Consider the following 19,969-nt stretch of genomic DNA (forward strand, 5'->3'; position numbering starts at 1 on the left):
GGTATTAATCGAAATTTCCGGGGTTGCTTTTTTCTGTGTAGCATGTCAAGTCAATCACAACTGTCAAAACGTTGGTAAAAACAACAACCAGTAATATTTTGAAACAATTTTCTGTACAAAACACAGCTAATTTTGTGAAGCTGTGTCTTTCTAGACTATGCTGACAGGACGTTCGGAATTCGATATTTAAATTACAAGATCCTATATCATTGAAATAAAACTATCAAATTGTTCAAACATTGCATATAATAATTAAAAATGCGGCTTTATTACTTTTTATTTATTTTCTTCTTTTTCTGACCACAAGACAGCTGATAATCACAATAAAATCAACTGCAAGTGTAAAATACTCTTATGATGTGTCATACTTCTACAAATCATTAATGGCAATGATTCGTAGTTTCCGGTTAATTATAACCACAGATCGATAAATGGACATGTGCATGTATGTATATCTAAAGAGCAGTACACATTGTCAGTTTTGAATGTCGATATTTCGCAGTTATCGATAACTGTCCAACCGTCCAGCAACCACAAAACATTTTGTGGTTGCATGATGAATGACAAAAATGAACGGCCACACTAGCAAGCACCAACAAAGCTGTCATTCAAAACTGGCAATGTGTACTCAGCTTTAGACCCTATATAGAAGTCTTTATGATAAAAATATCATATTGGACAGAGTTGGAAATGTAAACATTAAAATTTCTTCATAAACAAAAAAAGAAAACTGCCAACTGAAATATGTGTGTAGTATAAACCTAGTAAATAAGTGACCTGAATTGCCCTTCCTACACATTCAGTGACGTTCTCATTTCAGTAGTTTATATGCATTTGTATTTATACAAATTTAAAGTTACAGAAATGTCTTCAACAAGGGGGTTTATTTCTGCAGAATACGTGTTAATACATAACAAGCATTTGTATAGTGGTCACGCCAGAGAGGAATATAAAGGGGATCCCTTCCAAGAGAAAAATAATAAATTCTCAAAAGTGAAATCTGTCTGTAAGATGCACTTTCATTCACCTTCATTGGCACCTTTTGGATTTGCAAAATCATCCTTGGCAAATTGTGGTGGTTCTTCTTAGCTGGATGATATCTAATTCGAAGTTATACATTATTGTCCTCTCTCTCTGGGGTGCATGATAAATATAAATTTATATCAGTAAACATAAATTTGTAATCAGTAATAATTTCCTATGCCCGTCAACAAATGAACACCTTAAGTACTCAACCGGTGTAATAATCAACTGCTCGAGGACATAGAAAATTATGTTTACGTATGTATTGTTGCCCATTACTGATCTACATATGTATACAGTCCCTGGCAAAATTATTTTGACAACATCTACATTTGTTTTAAAATGCATATAATTATTGTCAGTATATATAAAACGCGATATTAACAGCTTAGCTTTTTTCTTTGATCTCTCAGCTAAATAGAAATTAATGGAACAAAGAAATTCCAGCTTCATTTCTGCTTAGGTAGGCGGATGTTTAAATAGGGAGGCAAAAGCAAAAGGGCATAAGTATTTTGACACGTCATAATTATGTTACTTTTGATACATAGTCGTAATTTTTGGTACCAAAATTAATTTTTTAGCGAAGTTATTGACATTTCAGTATTGCAGCCATAGATTTTTAGTAAAAATAGGTAATTAGCATACTGACAGATAGACCGACTTCCGTATTGTCAGTTGCATGAAACTAGGGGTTCTTAAATTGATTTCCCCACTACTGCAATTTCATAAAATTACTCTAGTATGGAACTCGATTTAAGAACCCCTAGTTTCTTGCACGAATACAATGCAACTGACAATACGGAAGTTAGCCATATTGGAATAGAACAAAAGGAAATCAGATGTATACAAAGTTTATATTGGAGTCAGACTGCGAGCCTTGAAATAAACGGCGAAGTAACAGACGAAGTCCCCATATCTAAAGGTGTTAGACAAGAGTGTATATTATCACCCCTCCTCTTCAATATATACTCCCAAAGAATATTTCGTGAATCTATTGAAAAAGAACGCATGGACGTAAAAATACACGGCAAAATGGTAAGGCCGCCATCAGACCATCTGCTTTTTCACATGTATGACATCAGCTGTTCTGCATATTAGTATACCCAAAGTGACAACATACATGTGAAAAAGCAGATGGTCTGATGGCCGCCTAAACAATATACGATACGCAGATGATACTACCATAATTGCCAGCAGCATATCTACTTTACAGAAACTCCTAGACAAACTCACGCACATAAGCGAAATATATGATCTCAGGCAGTGGTGCTCAGAAGAGTTCGTGTATTAGTAGTGGTAAGACACTCTCCCTATTACTAAGCAATGGGAAATGAGAAATAAAGAGAGAATTCGTGTGGTTTGTTTTTACGCTACCGTAAGGAAGTGATCACCATAGATCTCAGGATAAATATAAACAAGTAACAAGTAAGAAAAGCGTTAAGTTCGGTCGGGCCGAACTTTTTATACCCTCCACCACAAATTTCAGCCATTTCGGTGGATTAATGTGGCCACTACCTTCAAAATACCGAAATTCGGAAGGTACCGTTCTATGGGGGCTATATGATGGCGTGGACCTATACCTACAAATTTCTTGGGGGAAATTGTATACGCCTAAAGAAGACTAAATACCAAATGTCAGCCATATCGGTATGATAATGAGGCTAAAACGTTCAAAATATCGAAAATCGGGAGATATTGTATTATGGGGGCTATATCAACACGTGGACCTATATAAACATTTTATGGTAGAAATGTTTCTTAGCCTCTGGAAACACAAAATACAAAGTTACAACCGACGCGTACTTTATATGGGGCCTTATATGGGAGCTATACCAAAACGTGGACCTATATAACCCAACTTTGGTAGGAATATTTGTTGGCCTCTGGAGACACAAAGTACCAAATTACAACCAATTCGGTGGTAAAATGGGCCAAATATCTTAAAAATTCCTTAAAACGACGACGCGTTACGCGTCATTTTGTATGGAGGCTATACGAAAGCGTGGACCTACATAGCCCGCTTTCAATACCAAAAGTCCTACGTAAATATAACATATTTTCCCAAAATTTCACCAACCTACGTCAATCCGTTCGGACGCTAGAGTGATTTCCACAGACGGACAGACAGACAGACAGACGGACAGACGGACGGACATGGCTATATCGATGTAGAATTGCACGCTGATCAAGAATATATATACTTTGTGGGGTCTACAATGATTATTTCGAGTAGTTACAAACGTAGTGACAAACTTAATATACCCCCATCCTATGGTGGAGGGTATAAAAAGTCGTTAAGTTCGGCCGCGCCGAACTTTTTATACCCTCCACCATAAAATAGTCTTAATTAAAATGGAATAATTAGGGTCCTTTCACAATTTTAGGTGTAACAACTTTTCGACAATGGATAGACTCCTACTACCTCCCACTATTGCTTAAATTACACTGTGAACACAAATGTTGGGACAGAGATAATTCCTTTTGGAGATGAAAGCCCTTGGTGTGTATATATTAAAACCCCCGAAGGACAGATGCGCCGTGAGTCGAACTTCCGCGTTATGGCGTGATGAAGTTTTTGCAAGAGAACTTGTAAGCTATCATGAATTAGCATTATATCTTTGTTTGTTGTTTTTGTAGAGCACTTAAGCAAAAGTGACCAAAGATATAACGCTAATTCCTGATGGCCCACAGTGTCTCTAACAAAAATTTCATCACGCCATAACGCGGAAATTCGACTAACGGCGGATCTGTCGGGGTTCATAATATACTCACCAATGCCTTTCTTCCCCAAGAGGAATTTTCCGTGACCCAGACTTTCACCTCGATTTTGTTGCACAGTGTTATCTAATCTAAAAAAAAAAAAATGTTTTCAGCTAGGGGCTATATCAAAAAGTCAACCTATCTTTAAATTTTTCGCGGAAAAGTTTTATAGCTGCAGGGAACTGCAAGAGTCAAATTGAGGGTAGTTTCATCAAAACAATGTAGACCCTCAAAAATCGACCCATGTTGACGAATTTTAGTGAAGAAATTTCGTGACCCGAAAATCGGGAGGTACAGTTATATGGGTGAATATACCAAAAATAGACATATGTATATTGACGATTATTATTGAATAGACAAAACTGTAGCTAAAACTCAAAATACCGATCATTACAGCTAGTTCGGTTAAAAATTGCAGCTAAAATTCTCAAAATACCGAAAATCGGGAGATACCGTTATATGGGGCCTATACCAAAACATGGACCTATGTTGACGATGTTTTGTTGGAGATGTTTTATGACCACTGAGAACTTTAAATGGCAAATTACAGCTAGTTCGGTTAAAAATTGTAGCTAAAATTTTCAAAATACCGAAAATCGGGAGGTACCGATATATGGGGGCTATACCAAAACATGGACCTATGTTGACGATATTTCGTGGAGATGTTTTATGACCACTGGGAACATCAAATGTCAAATTACAGCTAGTTCGGTTAAAAATTTTTACTAAAATGCTCAAAATATCGAAAATCGGGAGGAACGGTTATAAGGGGGCCATACCAAAACATGGACCTATGTTGACGATGTTTGGTGGAGATGTTTCATGACCACTGAGAACCTCAAATGTCAAATTGCAGACAGTTCGTTTACAAATTGTGGCTAAAATTCTCAATATACCGAAAATCGGGAGGTACCGTTATATGGGGGCTATACCAAAACATGGACCTATGTCGACGATGTTTGGTGGAGATATTTCATAACCACTGAGAACCTGAAATGACAAATTACAGCTAGGTCGGTTAAAAATTGTAGCTAAAATTCTCAAAATACCGAAAATCGGGAGGTACCGATATATGGGGGCTATACCAAAACATGGACCTATGTTGACGATATTTCGTGGAGATGTTTCATGACCACTTAGAACCCCAAATGTCAAATTACAGCTAGTTCGGTTAAAAATTGTAACTAAAATGCTCAAAATACCGAAAATCGGGAGGTACGGTTATAAGGGGGCCATACCAAAACATGGACCTATGTTGACGATGTTTGGTGGAGATATTTCATGACCACTGAGAACCTCAAATGTCAAATTGCAGATAGATCGGTTACAAATTGTGGCTAAAATTCTCAAAATACCGAAAATCGGGAGGTACCGTAATATGGGGGCTATACCAAAACATAGACCTATGCTGACGATGTTTGGTGGAGACATTTCATGACCACTGAGAACCTCAAATGGCAAATTACAGCCAGTTCGGTTAAAACTTGTAGCTAAAATGCTCAAAATACCGAAAATCGGGAGGTACCGATATATGGGGACTATACCAAAACATAGACCTATGCTGACGATGTTTGGTGGAGACATTTCATGACCACTGAGAACCTCAAATGGCAAATTACAGCCAGTTCAGTTAAAACTTGTAGCTAAAATGCTCAAAATACCGAAAATCGGGAGGTACCGATATATGGGGACTATACCAAAACATGGACCTGTGTTGACGATGTTTCGTGGAGATGTTTCATGACCACTGAGTACCTCAAATGTCAAATTTCAGATAGTTCGGTTAAAAATTTTTGCTAAAATTCTCAAAATACCGATAATCGGGAGGTACCGTTATATGGGGACTATACCAAAACATGGACCTATGCCCATATCCTTTGAGATATAAGTTTATTGATCACTAGGAACCCTAAGTGCCAAATTATAGCTAATTCGGTCTGCAAATGTGGCGAAGAACGTCAAAATACCTCAAATCCGGTGGTACCTTATATGGGGGCTATACCAAAGAGTGGACCGATATAGCCCATCTTCGAACTTGACCTGCCTATGGAAAAAAGACCCTCGGGTGCAAAATTTCAACACTCTATCTCAATTATTGCGGACGCTAGAGTGATTACAACAGACGGACAGACGGACGGACAGACGGACATGGCTAGATCGTCTTAGAATTTTATCCTGATCAAGAATATATATACTTTATAGGGTCGCAAATGATTTGTTCGATGTGTTACAAACGGAATGACAAACTTAATATACCCTCCATACTATGGTGGAGGGTATAAAAAGACAAAATATATGGTTGTCAGCAGGAGAGATTTGATTCTTGGCACAACGCTACTTATAAATAACGAGAGAGTCGAACGAGTAAAAACCTTTATTTACCTTTGTGTGTTAATAAACGTCAAACGAAATCAAACGTCGAATAGAGATTACCAGAGACACCTTTTTAAATATAAAACCGTATTAACAAATCACGACGTAAAATATAAGATTTATGAAATGCTACATTTGGTCTGTGCTATTATAAACCTGGACAATCAAAAGTGCAGATGAAAAGAAAATCGAAGCGTTCAAATTTAGAATTTTAAAAATAGAAAAATAGAATTAACAATGATAGTCAACTCCTGCATACTATAAAATCCCGAAAAATCTCGTACTTGGGTCACCTTATGAGAAATGAAAAATAAAAATTTCTGCAAAACATTATAAAAAGCAAAATGGAAAGAAACCGAAACAGAGGCAGGAGAGAGGTATACTGGCTAAAAAACATTCAAGACTCGACGGGATACAGAGATAAAATCAATTTATTAAATGCTGCTAAAAATCAGGAGCTTACCTACAACTAAATAATATCTATATTTGAAATATATGGCCTGTTCCCGTACTTTATAAAGTGGTAAAAGTCGTAAAAGTTGTAAAAGTCGTAAACGATTTTCATATAAATTTTGTGTACGGGAACGCAAAATGTGTAAAACTGGTAAAAATTGTAAAAACTTTTTAGTTCTGGAACAGAGCTATATTTTAAAATATGTAAACAATACTATTGTATGATCGCTTTACATCCGAATACCGGATACGCAAATAAAGAAGAAGAAGGGAATGTTGATGTCAAAAGTTGTAACGAAATATAAAATGACAGTTTCGGTAATAAAGGTAACTAATAATCAAATATTGCTGCGGTTATCTGTTTATTTTTTACAAAAAACGCCGTAAATATGCACGATGTAGGCAGAAAATGTGAAATTGCAGACGTTGCACTCCGGTAAATAGGACAGAATTAGAATCCCCATCTTGGGAGCAATTTCGATGTCAAAACAAGCTCTCTATTAAGACTAGAACCCCAAGACATTAGAAAAAACGATTCATTTGTCCCCCTTCTATTCCAGAAATACATTTTTCAATATTACATTCATATTACAGCCAATGGTTTTTTCCATAGTAGACTGTATATGTCTTTCACATCGAAAGATGTTTTAAGTGGATTGTGGTTCAGAACGCTAAGACGTCAACAACATTGTCTGTTAGTTGGCGACGACCCAGGTTCAAATCCCAGCCGGACTCAGCTGAATTTTTATTTCCCATTATTTATTTGTGAGATTTTAATTAATTTAATTAATCGAGCTTTTTATGACCTAAGGAGATTACATTGAAAAATTGATATCTAGCGAAGTCCTAGACACACATAAACCGCTATGCGACGATAGTTTCGTTAGCTGGTTAGGCTAACATCCTCAGTCATATTAGATGTTGTTGTTGCTAAACTTAAAAATAAAAATTCAGCTGAGCCCGGCTGGGATTCGAACCTGAGTCGTCGCCAATAACAGACAATGTTTTTGACGTCTTGGCGTTCTGAACCACAATCCACTTAAAAAATCCTTCGATGTGAAAGACATATACAGTCTACGATGGAAAAAAGCCATTGGCTGTAATATGAATGTAATATTGAAAAATTGATTTCTGGAATAGAAGGGGGACAAATGAATCGTCTTTTGAAATAAAAAGCTTCAATTTGAAATTCACAAATGCAAATTTGCACTCTTGGATGTATAAATAGGGGCTCAAAATGGGGAAAATTATCTAGCAACAACAACATCTAATATGCCGGAGGATGTTAGCCTAACCAACTAGCGAAACGATCGTCGCATAGCGGTTGATGTGTGTGTAGGAATTCGCTAGATATCAATTTTTCAATGTAATTTCCTTAGGTCATAAAAAGCTCGATTAATTAAATTAATTAAAAAATCATTTACTTTTGTTTGAAAATTTTGCCTATTAAGGCGAAGATCATTTTTAATATTATTTTTTTAATTAATTTCTCGTTAGAGCCGAGCTTAATAACCAATGATTTTTGCAAGTGAAAAGGAAATCCGGAAATCCGAAAATTCGAACCCACACAACCACCACTATGTCACATGTTCCGCCTTTGGTAGAGGCTCATCTGATATATCGGCTGTAGAGCGCGGCTTCGCTATCATCTAACTTTTCTTCTTTCAACTGCAATTTTTTATCATTTACCCCACACATTCATTGTGGCAGGGCATATTTTGGACAGATTAAAATATATTTGAACATAATTCATCTAAAAATGCACATTTCGTGAAGCTTGTGTTAAAATTTCAATATAATTTGGTAAATTTATTTTTAGGCCCAATTCCGTCATACATTCCAAATTTCATTGAAATTGGACATAGCGTGTTTAATACATAAAATACATGAAATCGACCGAAAATATATATGGGAACTATATCCAAATCTGAACCGATTTCAATATAATTTGGCAAATTTATTTCCTTCACATATCAAAAAATTATCTGTTACCATTCTAAATTTTTTGGGAGTACCTCTGATTCTGATGCTATATCTCCGGATCATTTCAGGAAGAGCAGTTTTTGAGTCCATAAACATCAAACAAACAAATGTACAAAAATGTTTCTACTTTATATATATGTAGATTCTGTGATGTTTTGACACTTTGAAGGATCTTTCATAACAACGATCGAAGTGTTATGTATTAATTTGCAGAACACTGCCACTATGGTAAGTTTTGTGGAACACGTTTGAAGCGTATTTCGGGTTCAAACTTAAAATTATATCTTTCAAGTATGACATTTGTAAGATATAAAATGTTCTTAGTCTCATAAAAAAATCGAAATCCGCAAAACATTCAGAGATAATGAGAGAAAACCATCGAAAATGTTGTTGAATGATAAATTTCTTGAATATTCTTATATACTTGAAATATCGATCCGTAAATGGGTCCCTAACGGTACAGATGTGTGTGAAATATATTACTTTTACCGTATTTTTACTGATAATAATCAAAAGTATGAATAACACATTTTTAATTGTTGAGGTCTAAAAACCAATAGAACAATTTTGTCAAAATATTTATTCCACGCAGTAAAATTTTATTTCCATTACAAAGTACAAAACTACATTTGAATTGTTAAAATTTATTACTAATTTTAAGAACTCTAGTAAAGGATTAGCCAGAATATTTTTAACATTTTTGTAGAAGACTAATCCGGTAAAAAACCAAACACATCATTTTTTTCAAAGTTGTCCAAATAATTATGGCAGGGATGACTATGTCAGTCATCAACTATATGATCTGTTACAGAACTGCAAGAATCTACTAGTTTTTACTATTTTTGTTTCTTCGATATCATAAAGTAACAAGTAAGAAGTCGTTATGTTCAGCCGGACCGAACTTTTTATACCCTCCACCATCAAATATTTTTAACAAAAAGGGAATACATAATTAGTTTCCTTTCCTGTCCACAATTTTAAGTGCAAACATTTTTCGACCACAGATACCCCAAAAGTCTAAATTTTCTAATCTAAAACAAGTAAAAAAGCCTTTGTGGAGTGAAACACTTTTTTCATAAAAAAAAACTTTCGTATTTCGGAGTTTTTCAGAATTTTGGGCGTATGAAGAACTTGCCGACAAAAATATGGATTTGTCCGCCAATAAATCTCAAAATTTTTGCGGGGGATGTAGCTAAATGAATGGGCCGACATAGTCTATTTGGAAGAGGGTCTTATTTTGGGCTGATTGTCAGCTGATTGCTTCCTGGTTTTTGCTGGCAAGGTGTCTATTTACTTTTTACAATTTTCTTGCAAAAGAGAATAAAAACTCTTTATTCTCTGATAAAGTTCTTGCTGGACAATTCTTGCTGGGATAGTAACCAGACAGACCTAAAGTAACTGCTTAATAAATTTTTACGCTACAATTCAAATTTTTAAATTAACGGAAATTCAACTAAGTTAACTTAAACCTATCAGTTACAATCGTAACAATATATTTTTCGTGGGCAAGTCCATGTTTCCTGATATAATGGCCCAAAGGTCTAAAATATATGGTGACCAAATTAAATGACTGGTGGGCGCAATATCGATCGATATATTGTTACGATTGTAACTGATAGGTTTAAGTTAACTTAGTTGAATTTCCGTTAATTTAAAAATTTGAATTGTAGCGTAAAAATTTATTAAGCAGTTACTTTAGGTCTGTCTGGTTACTATCCCAGCAAGAATTGTCCAGCAAGAACTTTATCAGAGAATAAAGAGTTTTTATTCTCTTTTGCAAGAAAATTGTAAAAAGTAAATAGACACCTTGCCAGCAAAAACCAGGAAGCAATCAGCTGACTTGCCAAAACAGAACAATTTGTCCGCCAATAAAGGAACCAAAGGGAACAAAAATGTTGTATTTTATTTAAAATAAAAAAGAAAATGACCCAAAAAAGGAATTTTTCCACTTTGCAACTTTGTTCTCCGAAAAAGCAATAATATTAAGCTTGCTATTTCCACAATAAATTTGCTTTTAATTTTCACAAACATAAATCACCGAATAATTGCTTTCGGGAAGAAGAAGAGTTACAAGTACTTGCTAGAAAGAAATTTGTCCAGCAAGAATTTGCAAACTTTCAGTAAAAGAACTGTCAAAATGTCTCTCTCGATTCGCTCTCTTTTACTGGCTTTTTGTGTTAACAGACGACTTCTAGCAACAATTGGTACAAATTGTTACAAGTTTTAGGGTAACCACACAGACCTTCATCAACCATCGTTAGTACAACTCAAAAATGGAAAAGTGGGATGTACGCCAACTATCAATAGTCTTCTTTCTCTGTGAGACCTCCATCAACCCCCAAAATTTCGTGAGGAGCCGATCAAAATTCCGACCTGTAGTGCGAATGCACAAAAAATGGAAAAATGAATGCATTACCGACTATTGCGATATCTCTGTTCTTTGGCCACCTATGACAACCTACTTCACATCGTTGAAAAGGTGATATTTTCTACTTTCCATTTGATATATTGATATTTTCTATATTCATTTTGGTATATGTGTATATGTATGGGTCTACGACCATTATTTCGATGCGTTACATACTTTTTGGCCAAAACCAACTTATAATGCCCTTCCCACATAGTGGTGTAGGGTATAAAAAGGATAATTTTTTTTTCGCGCTACACCAAAGATTTTTGTTATATAGGTTAAGTAAATCCCCAGCGCGTTGTTGCGGACGAAAATTATGGCGATTTATTTCGGCTTTTAAGAAAGGAAATATTATGAAAACGCTAATTCTCTCGAAGTGACTTCAGCGAGTAGATTGTATAATGTACCTATGTACAATTTTCCTCAAAATTCGTGGGTAGATGTGAAAGGTTTTGGGTATATGTATACATATCATATACATATATATGACATTGATGGCTTGTCTGAAATATGTCTAAGGAAAATGTATATATGTACGTTTATCAAATCATACAATGATATATTATGCAAACAGATAAATGTAAAGGCCTCGAGTATCTCGAGCTACAGTTTGTGAATTCTGTACAATACCTACAAGAAACGCACCAAACTTCCATCAACAGTTTTTTTTTTAATTTCGAAGCACAGCAGCATATCAACATATAACCATAACTAAAAAAATACCACGCCAGTACTATGGGCGGAATATTGTCCTGATAATGAAAACGCGTATTTTATTTCGATTCGGTTAAAAAAGTTTCGGCACCGACTGCGATTTAAAGTCCTTTGGATATGTTTTCTTTTTAAAAATTTAAATTTGCTTTGTTTGAATAAATATTAATAGAAAAGTAATAGAAATATTAAAAGAAATCACAGGCAAAATCATTAAAAACAGTCTGTAACTTTCGCGAATTCGTTGCAAATGATTACATATTAGCTTCGTTCCCGTACTTTTTAATGGTAAAACTCGTAAAAGAGAGAACGGCAAAAAATTTGTTCTCACACACACGTTTTTTGAAATAGTTCGGGAACGGAAAAATCGAAAATACGTCAAAAAAACTGGAACAAATGCTAAAGTCGGCGTATCAGCCAATCAGACGCCGGCAACCATGTTACTATTTTTTTACTCGCCCAAATTTGTCGTGTAAAAAGTTTTTAAAGAGAGCGTCATTCAGCGCCATTTTTGTTTAAAGAGAAGTGAACATTTTACAACTTTTTTGTGTACGGGAACGCTTTTTCGAGTAAAATGTATAAAAGTCGTAAAAATTGTAAAAACTTTTTAGTTCTGGAACACACCCAGCAAAATTTGACGGAAGGGGTTCTTTGCGATGACGTGATTTCATGTCATCTTTGGCATTGGTTCAAAGGAAGTCGTGAAAGATCCGATCTTTTTATTAGGATTTGAACCAATGCAAAGGAAGTCGTGAAAGATCCGATCTTTTCATCAGCATTTGTACCCATTCCATCTATCCAATAGAGATGATGTTTGTGTTTTTATTTACACACCTGTTTATTTTCATTTTGGTATGTTCCAGTACTGCAAAAATCTACTAATTTTTACTATTTTTTCCGATAACATAAAGGAAAAATTGTTATCGTAGTAAAAATAAGTAGATTCTTGCAGTTTCTGGAACAGACCAAAGTTGTTAGAACTGTCGTCGTGATGTTGTCTTACATTTCCTGCATATCAAACAACTAAAACTTCTAAACAATTGGTATTATATGAAGTCCCAACCATCGAGCTAAAAATAGAATCGGACTGCACACATTGCTATTTTAAAAGTTCCCTTGTCTGTTCTAAATCTCACATAGAATGAAATCAATCAAATCTCGCTTCTTGGAATTTGAAAAAAAAAGTCCGAAACGAAAGGAACAAGAATCTGAAAATAAAGAAGAAACTACTTTTGGAAATAAACAATTAAAAATAAATTAATTAAGCATAAATGGTATTTTCCATAAAAAGTCTCTCCTCCCCGTTCGTTACATTTTGTTCTTAGAGATCCCTAAAGCAAGCCGGGTTGTAGATCCCTACATATTTCCGTCACTAAACAAAAGAGTATAAATTACCAAAATGTTGTTATAAAATAAGAAAATTATAAAATAAAAGTAATTTACGAAATAAAAATACTTAAAGGAGTGCATTTGGAGTCCATGTTGAAATCTGAACTGGTGATGGGAAGATAATTGAAAAAACCTTTTGTAAGATGAAAGAATATCAGTTGCGGAGAACGGAGGAAGTAATCTTTTGCGATGCAGCGGTGGTGATTACATTGCAATTTTGGATGTAAACTTTTGAATAACTAAACTGATAAATTAATTGTAGTTATTTCATGAATTCGTTTGAATTAATAAAGAGTTTTGTTTTTCATGAAAACCATATTTCAATACAGCATTTCCATTTTCCAAACAATACATGAAAATTTCATGCCAAGGGGTTGGTGAAAATGACATGTCAAATCATTGGTGGAAATGACATGCCAAAGCATTGGTGGAAATGACATGTCAACGCATTGGTTAAAATGACATGCTTAGGATCCAGAAAAGAACGTCATCTTTTGGGGTCCACGCTCATATAAAATTCATCGATGAAGATGCTAAAAAGATGACATGCTAGATCACTTGCACCCATGATTGAATGTCATCTTTGGCATCGAACATTTTGCTGGGCAGCTATTACCTTGTCCGATAGGTGCAATAAATACAAACATAAAATTCGCGAGTTTATATAGAAAAACAAAAAATTGCAATATTATCAAAGGTGCATTAAATGCTCTGAAATATCGCGATTTGATAACAAATTGAATGGTTTGATACTGATTTTAAATTAGATTAAAGCTATTAATAAGTTATTACGAAAATCGTATATTTCATTATAACAAATAAAATTAAATAATGCATTATAGAACTTATGTAAATGCATTTGGTGCGGAAACTTTTTTCGCGATAGAGAAAAAATGACACAGTATTTCATAGAAGTTTTTCATGCTCTACACGGCTATGTGGTATTTTTGATATTTGCAAAAATTGAAAAAAAGTTATAACCCTAATCAACATGATATCATCCCCATTATAATTGTTCATATGTACTACGTACTTACATATGTACTTATGTATATATGTCAGCTATGAACAAAGCACAAATACTACAGTCACACATATGTATGTATAATTTTGTGCATCATTGATATATGTAAATAAAAATTTAGCCACCACTGTAGTTGAGTGTTGTTATTATCCTCTGCCTTTCGCATGGATTTTAATTTGCACTGATCTTTTTCAACCAATCACAAATCCCATCTCTGTACTCGTCATTTGCGAGAATCCTAAGAATAGCAGGAACATACAAACATCAAGAAAAAAAGAGTTTGAAGCACTGCATACCAACCAAACAAAAACAGATTTCATATTGATCAAAGTAGGAGACATAAGCAGATCTCGAAAATACTCTGCCGGCACATACTTACATACTTATTTACATAACTATTTGATCGTGAGGGATACCGTTAGAAATTCATCCTCTATCATTCATCGCCATCCATAAATTTTAGAATTAAAATATAATTACAGAAGAAAAAATAAAATCCACATCCACGTTTCATCATGCATAAAACCGAACTGAAACCTACAGTGACCCTTACAAGTGCCACTGTGGATAAAATGTCACGTCACGATATGTTGGAATGGGTTAATAGTACAGTTCATGGCCAACACAAGAAGATTGAAGAGCTGTGCTCTGGTGAGTACTGACAACAAAATCTTTTCGATGGTTGCAATAAGTAACTGCATGATTAATGTTCTATTTTATCCTTTAGGTGTGGCCTACTGTCAAATGATGGAATTATTGTTTCCCAATTGTATTGGTGTAAAGCGTATCAAAACCACAGCCAAATTGGAACATGAATTCCTTTACAATTTAAAGCTATTCCAAGCGGCATTTATCAAACTCAATTTCGATAAATCTGTACCCATTGATCGTTTGATTAAAGGAAAATTTCAAGATAATTTTGAATTCTTACAATGGTTCAAAAAGTTCTTCGATACTCATTCGGCGGGCAAAGAAAATTTAAGGGTTCCAGCGGCCATAGCTGCGGCTGCACAAAATGCCCCAAAACCTATAAAGAAACCTGGCAGCCAAACACTGGGTAACGCAAAAGCATCGCCTACTGCGCCTACTGCAAAGCCAGACACGTTAAAAACTCCCAAAGGTGCGCAACCACAGGGCGAACGCCAGGTGTCACCGTCAACAATACGCACACTGCAGGAGACCCAAGAGCAATTGGCAGAACAAATTCTATCGGTGGAGCACGAAAGGGACACGTACTATAAGAAATTGGCTGAAATTGAAGTGATGTAAGTACAAATAAATTTAATAGTACGTTTATATAAAACCGGACTTAACAAATCCACTGGGGTTTAGATGTCAATTCCATTATATATATGTACGTAAAACAAATCCTCATAAAGAAGGTTAACCCTAAATAATGCTATAATATAAATATGGCCTAAGGCATCAGACTAGTAATCAAGGAAAGCTTGGCTGACATTCGTTACTTGCTTTACAAGTAACTGAAAATATGAGAACTATTATGTTTCTTAACGCCGTTGTACTTAACAACTGCGAAGCTACGTGTTTCAAAACGTGAAAAATACGTATTTTCAACGCAGGTTAAAAGCATACATGTATCATTTTTATTTCTGATATATTTAGTTGCATTTTCAAGGAACAATGTATGAGTGTGCAAGTGAAATATTTTAACGAAGTTGAAACGACACAAAGCAAATGACGATACGGAAGTCCACCCTTATGTCTTTTGACTGACAGTCTAGGGCTCTGGATCTATCTTCAGTTCCAGAAATGTGGCTGCTTTGATAAGATATTGAAAAGATGCAGTGAGTCCTAAGGGCATCTGGGCACAGGTGGTATTATCGATCTTTGCCCTATAGACGGCTGCACCCCCGAGCGTAAACTACTCTGTTTTTTGTGACAGCAGACGCTTCTCAGCTGCGATGGATGGGGGATGGTTGCTTAGTACAGTTGGGTAATCTAGTCCACTTTACCAGTTCCAAAACGTATGTGTAACCCCCTGTTTTTGTAACTATTTTTTGTTCGTTCGTCTATATTCGTAATAATTTGGGCATCCATAGCTCATCCCCTAGATAACATACAGTCCTAATTCTTCGTAGACACGTCCTATATATAGTTAAGAATTCCTCATCCAAAAATCAGCGTTCCACATTTACGCTAAGGCGAGCAAATCGATCCACAAAATTTGATTTCTAAATGTATTGTTTTTCATATACATATGTATTTTCAGCCTCAATGAATCAGTTCAAAATAACATCTACGTTGAGTGGTGTAATCGTGCCCTAACCATACTTTATGCGACAGATGATACTCCCCCAGCCGCTGTTGATGATCTTGCGGAAGAAATCATGCCAGCATTATCATTAGAAACTGATATATGAATTGTTTCTTCATTAATTTTTTTATTTTTTCTTAATTTCTCTTCTTTATAATAAAAAAGTTATGTTGGTAAAATATATACATATAAAAAATAAAAATACAATGTTTTTCCTGTACTTCTTCATTCACTATCGTTGTCCGACTGTTGAGATGAGGATGGAGAATTTGAACTGGCATAATCACAGACTAAAGCTAAACTTTTGGGTAAGTCAACCAACACTGGATCAGTTTTTGGTTCAGTACTAACTTCTTTATCTTCCGCTATTGCTTTCACATCATCACTTTCATTATGTACATCTAATGTTGTTGATGTTGCTTTCTTAGCTTCTGTTTCATCTTGATTTTGGTTTGTTTGGTTTTCGGCTGAATTCAGCTTCCTTTTTATACCCAATTGATCATATTGCAGGTGAGAACTTAAGGCTTTCTGCCTTTTCAACCCGCCAAAAGTTGTCTGTGTGGCACTGGGCAAGGCGGGTTTCATTAGGATATCTAGACGCCTCTCCTCTTCGCGTTCATAAGCGGATTTACTTTGCAATTTCATTAGCGAAGCCATTTGACGATCCTGTTGCGTTTCGGGCAACAAATCAATTTCCAAACTACTTTTTGCCAATAACTTGTCATCGATTTCCTTCAGTGCCTTAAGTTCCTTTTTCTTGTTCTGCAATTAAAAACCATTATCAATACCATTATTACATTCGATCTCAAACTCTTACATACCCTGAATTCTGATCTTAATTTGGAATTTGCTTCGTAGCAATCATGCCAAAGTGTTTTATTACGATCAATCAATTTCTCTAATATGGGCTTGGCTTTTTCTCCTGCTACTATGTCCTTAGCCTGATGTTCCAATTTATACATGGCATCATCGAACAAACGTTTTTGTACTTCCTTGGTTTCCGGCACCACTTGCTCATTTTGTGTTGGATCCCATCGATTTTCTTGTCTTCTTGCTCCAGACAATATCACATAATCCAAATTGCCAGGATCTGTTTGTATTTCAAAGTGATTATCGCACAAATGACACTTCATGCGAAACTTGTAGATTGGCGTGGAATAGTACATGCCCACCTTGGTCTTTTCAGCGTTATATCGTACACCCATTCCAATGTGATTTTTACAGCCATCACACCAAATGTTATAGGGCATCTCAAAACGTATGATGATGATGCCCAGATGAATTTTACGGGCCCGTTCCCGCAAGGCATGAGTACCCTGGAACTTATTGAGTCCTCCTTTTCTTGGGTCATAATCCGGAGGATAGTACTTATTCTGTCCTTTGCGTTCTCCCATCTTTCCAAGATTTCAGGAACTTTGCTCAACTGCAAAAACAGATTTTCATCAGATAAAATATTCAATTAAGTATTAGCCTTTGGTACATTACATTTAATACATTTAATAAATAATTTAAATTAAATATACGTACAGAAAGACTCAAAAGAAAGAAAATGCGATAAACATCGGGAGCAAAACAAAATCCATAAGCCCTGATAGGGTTTTAAAAATCGAAATAAAAAACAGTAGTGTCATAAAAATTGAACTGTTATGCTATGTTTACATTTGCCTATTTGTCTATTTCAGTACTATTTTCCCCTTTTTTGTGAAAATTGTTATCGTAGTAAAAATAGTAGCTTCTTGCAGGTTCAGAAACAGAGCATATTTTTGTAAATTTGATTTAAATAATAAACCTAATAATCCATTTATACGTATGAACTTAACCGGATTAACCCAGTGGGTTTGGGTTTCAAATGTCAATTTCATAGCGTAATGCTGGGTTTACATTTACGAAATCCACTCGATTTCAACTGTCAATTCCATAGCTCAAATGTCAAATGAAATCTCATCTGGATTTCATTTGACGTTTAACCTATGGAATTGACAGTTGAAATCGAGTGGATTTCGTAAATGTAAACCAAGCATAAACTTCAAAAAATCCTCATCAAGGTTATATAGTTGTTCCACAAACATCCCATAATGTCATGTTCATACCAGAATTATAATCACGTTGTTCGCTCTCATAGTTACGTACACGAATTAACTCATAAGACATCGAACACAATTCATAGCAACAGGATTCATATTTTCATACTTTTTATTTACTGTTTTTAAAGAAAGTTTCAACCAAAAGTCGAGTAATATTAATTGATATGAACTGAAAAATATTTGTACTTCTTTCAGATTTCTATTTATTATTAAACTATATTATTTTCATTCATGTTTTCTATTTTTTCTCACAATTTTGATGTTTTCATTAGATTTTTTAATTTGTCTATTTCCAAAATTAACGAGAGAGAGACCTGCCAAAATATATTTTTGGTATACAGACATTCTGGCAGGCATTTGAATTTTGCTTCAAGATTTGTACGCGAATTTGAAACGACGGACAACAAATGCAACTGCAATGAAAAAAGGACAACATTTGCTATGATTTTAGTTTATACTAGTCGATAAACCATTTACTTTTCATTCATGTTTGGCAGTTTTTCTAAAAATGTTTGGTTTTTAATAAATTTTTAAATTTTGTATTTTTCATTTGTTAGAGATGGGACATATTTTATCGTCGTTCGGAGAGTAATTTAAGCATAGTACAAACGGTCCAACAAAACTGACAGTCATCGAGGTCTATTTCGTTAATATCAAAGTCTAGCTGAGTAATTACTTTCCTTATCACTAAATTATACCTTAATAGCCCGTTTAGACTAGACATTTTAAATCGACTCGATTTCTAAATCCATCTTTCAAATCCTAGTTGTTTAGACTAGTCTAAAATGATATAAGATGCCAGTCAGCTGATTTGTGTTTACGTATACATACGCGAATTTGCAAAAACAATTGCTTGAAAATTAAAAATGGAATGGAATAATGCAAAAAATAATCTGACAAATTGCTATTAAATATGTTGTTTACAATTTATAGCTTCGTTCTCGTACTTTTTAATGGTAAAACTCGTAAAAGAGAGAACTGCAAAAAATTTGTTCTCACACACAAGTTTTTTGAAATAGTTCGGGAACGGAAAAATGGAAAATACGTCAAAAAAAAAAACTGGAACAAATGTCAAAGTCGGCGTATCAGCCACTCAGACGCCGGCAAAGATGTTACTATTTTTTGTCGTGTAAAAAGATTTTAAAGAGAGCATCATTCGGCGCCATTTTTGTTTAAAGAGAAGTGAACATTTTACAACTTCTTTGTGTACGGGAACGCTTTTTCGAGTAAAATGTGTTAAAGTCGTAAAAATTTTAAAAACTTTTTAGTTCTGGAACACAGCTTATATTAAATTAAAGCTACATCCATTTTATTTTTATTTAATATTTTTCCGCTTCTGTTTGGTTTTGTGTGTTTGTGTTTACAGTTATTTGAAAAATGTAAATAATATTCCCAGCAATATGGAAAGAATCCTACATTGTTCCCCTTTTTAAATCAGGTAGTAGAGAAGATGTGTGCAACTACAGAGGCATCGCCAAACTTAA

General features: G+C 34.8%; 2 protein-coding genes across 3 annotated transcripts; one reads left to right on the forward strand and one right to left on the reverse strand.

Annotated features, from left to right (window-relative positions):
- The first annotated feature begins 14,255 nt into the window (after positions 1–14,255).
- LOC141387562 (microtubule-associated protein RP/EB family member 1) lies at positions 14,256–16,608 on the forward strand. Its single transcript, XM_073957448.1, has 3 exons — positions 14,256–14,777; positions 14,854–15,391; positions 16,357–16,608. The coding sequence occupies exons 1-3, from the start codon at positions 14,642–14,644 to the stop codon at positions 16,505–16,507; spliced, it is 825 nt and encodes a 274-aa protein (XP_073813549.1). The 5' UTR covers positions 14,256–14,641; the 3' UTR covers positions 16,508–16,608.
- LOC141387561 (coiled-coil domain-containing protein 130 homolog) lies at positions 16,509–18,025 on the reverse strand. Of its 2 annotated transcripts, none has more exons than XM_073957447.1 (3): positions 17,929–18,025; positions 17,223–17,824; positions 16,509–17,163 (listed from the first exon to the last, which is right to left on the reverse strand). In XM_073957447.1, exons 2-3 carry the CDS (start codon positions 17,793–17,795, stop codon positions 16,627–16,629), a joined length of 1,110 nt encoding a protein of 369 aa, XP_073813548.1. In that variant the 5' UTR covers positions 17,796–17,824; positions 17,929–18,025; the 3' UTR covers positions 16,509–16,626. The 2 variants fall into 2 exon arrangements, with proteins under 2 accessions (XP_073813548.1, XP_073813547.1); XM_073957446.1 differs by having other exon boundaries at positions 17,887–17,957.
- Positions 18,026–19,969: the final 1,944 nt, after the last annotated feature.

This window comes from Musca autumnalis, unplaced genomic scaffold (genome assembly GCF_047663935.1).
Source record: "Musca autumnalis isolate F117 unplaced genomic scaffold, ASM4766393v1 scaffold_5, whole genome shotgun sequence".
Taxonomy (NCBI): Eukaryota; Metazoa; Arthropoda; class Insecta; order Diptera; family Muscidae; genus Musca; species Musca autumnalis.

Coding starts and splice junctions, on each gene's coding strand:
- LOC141387562 (XM_073957448.1), top strand. CDS start 14,642: ATGCATAAAACCGAACTGAAACCTACAGTGACCCTTACAAGTGCCACT. Junction 14,778..14,853: donor GATTGAAGAGCTGTGCTCTG/GTGAGTACTGAC, acceptor TTTATCCTTTAG/GTGTGGCCTACTGTCAAATG. Junction 15,392..16,356: donor TTGGCTGAAATTGAAGTGAT/GTAAGTACAAAT, acceptor ATGTATTTTCAG/CCTCAATGAATCAGTTCAAA.
- LOC141387561 (XM_073957447.1), bottom strand. CDS start 17,795: ATGGGAGAACGCAAAGGACAGAATAAGTACTATCCTCCGGATTATGAC. Junction 17,164..17,222: donor AATTAAGATCAGAATTCAGG/GTATGTAAGAGT, acceptor TTTTAATTGCAG/AACAAGAAAAAGGAACTTAA.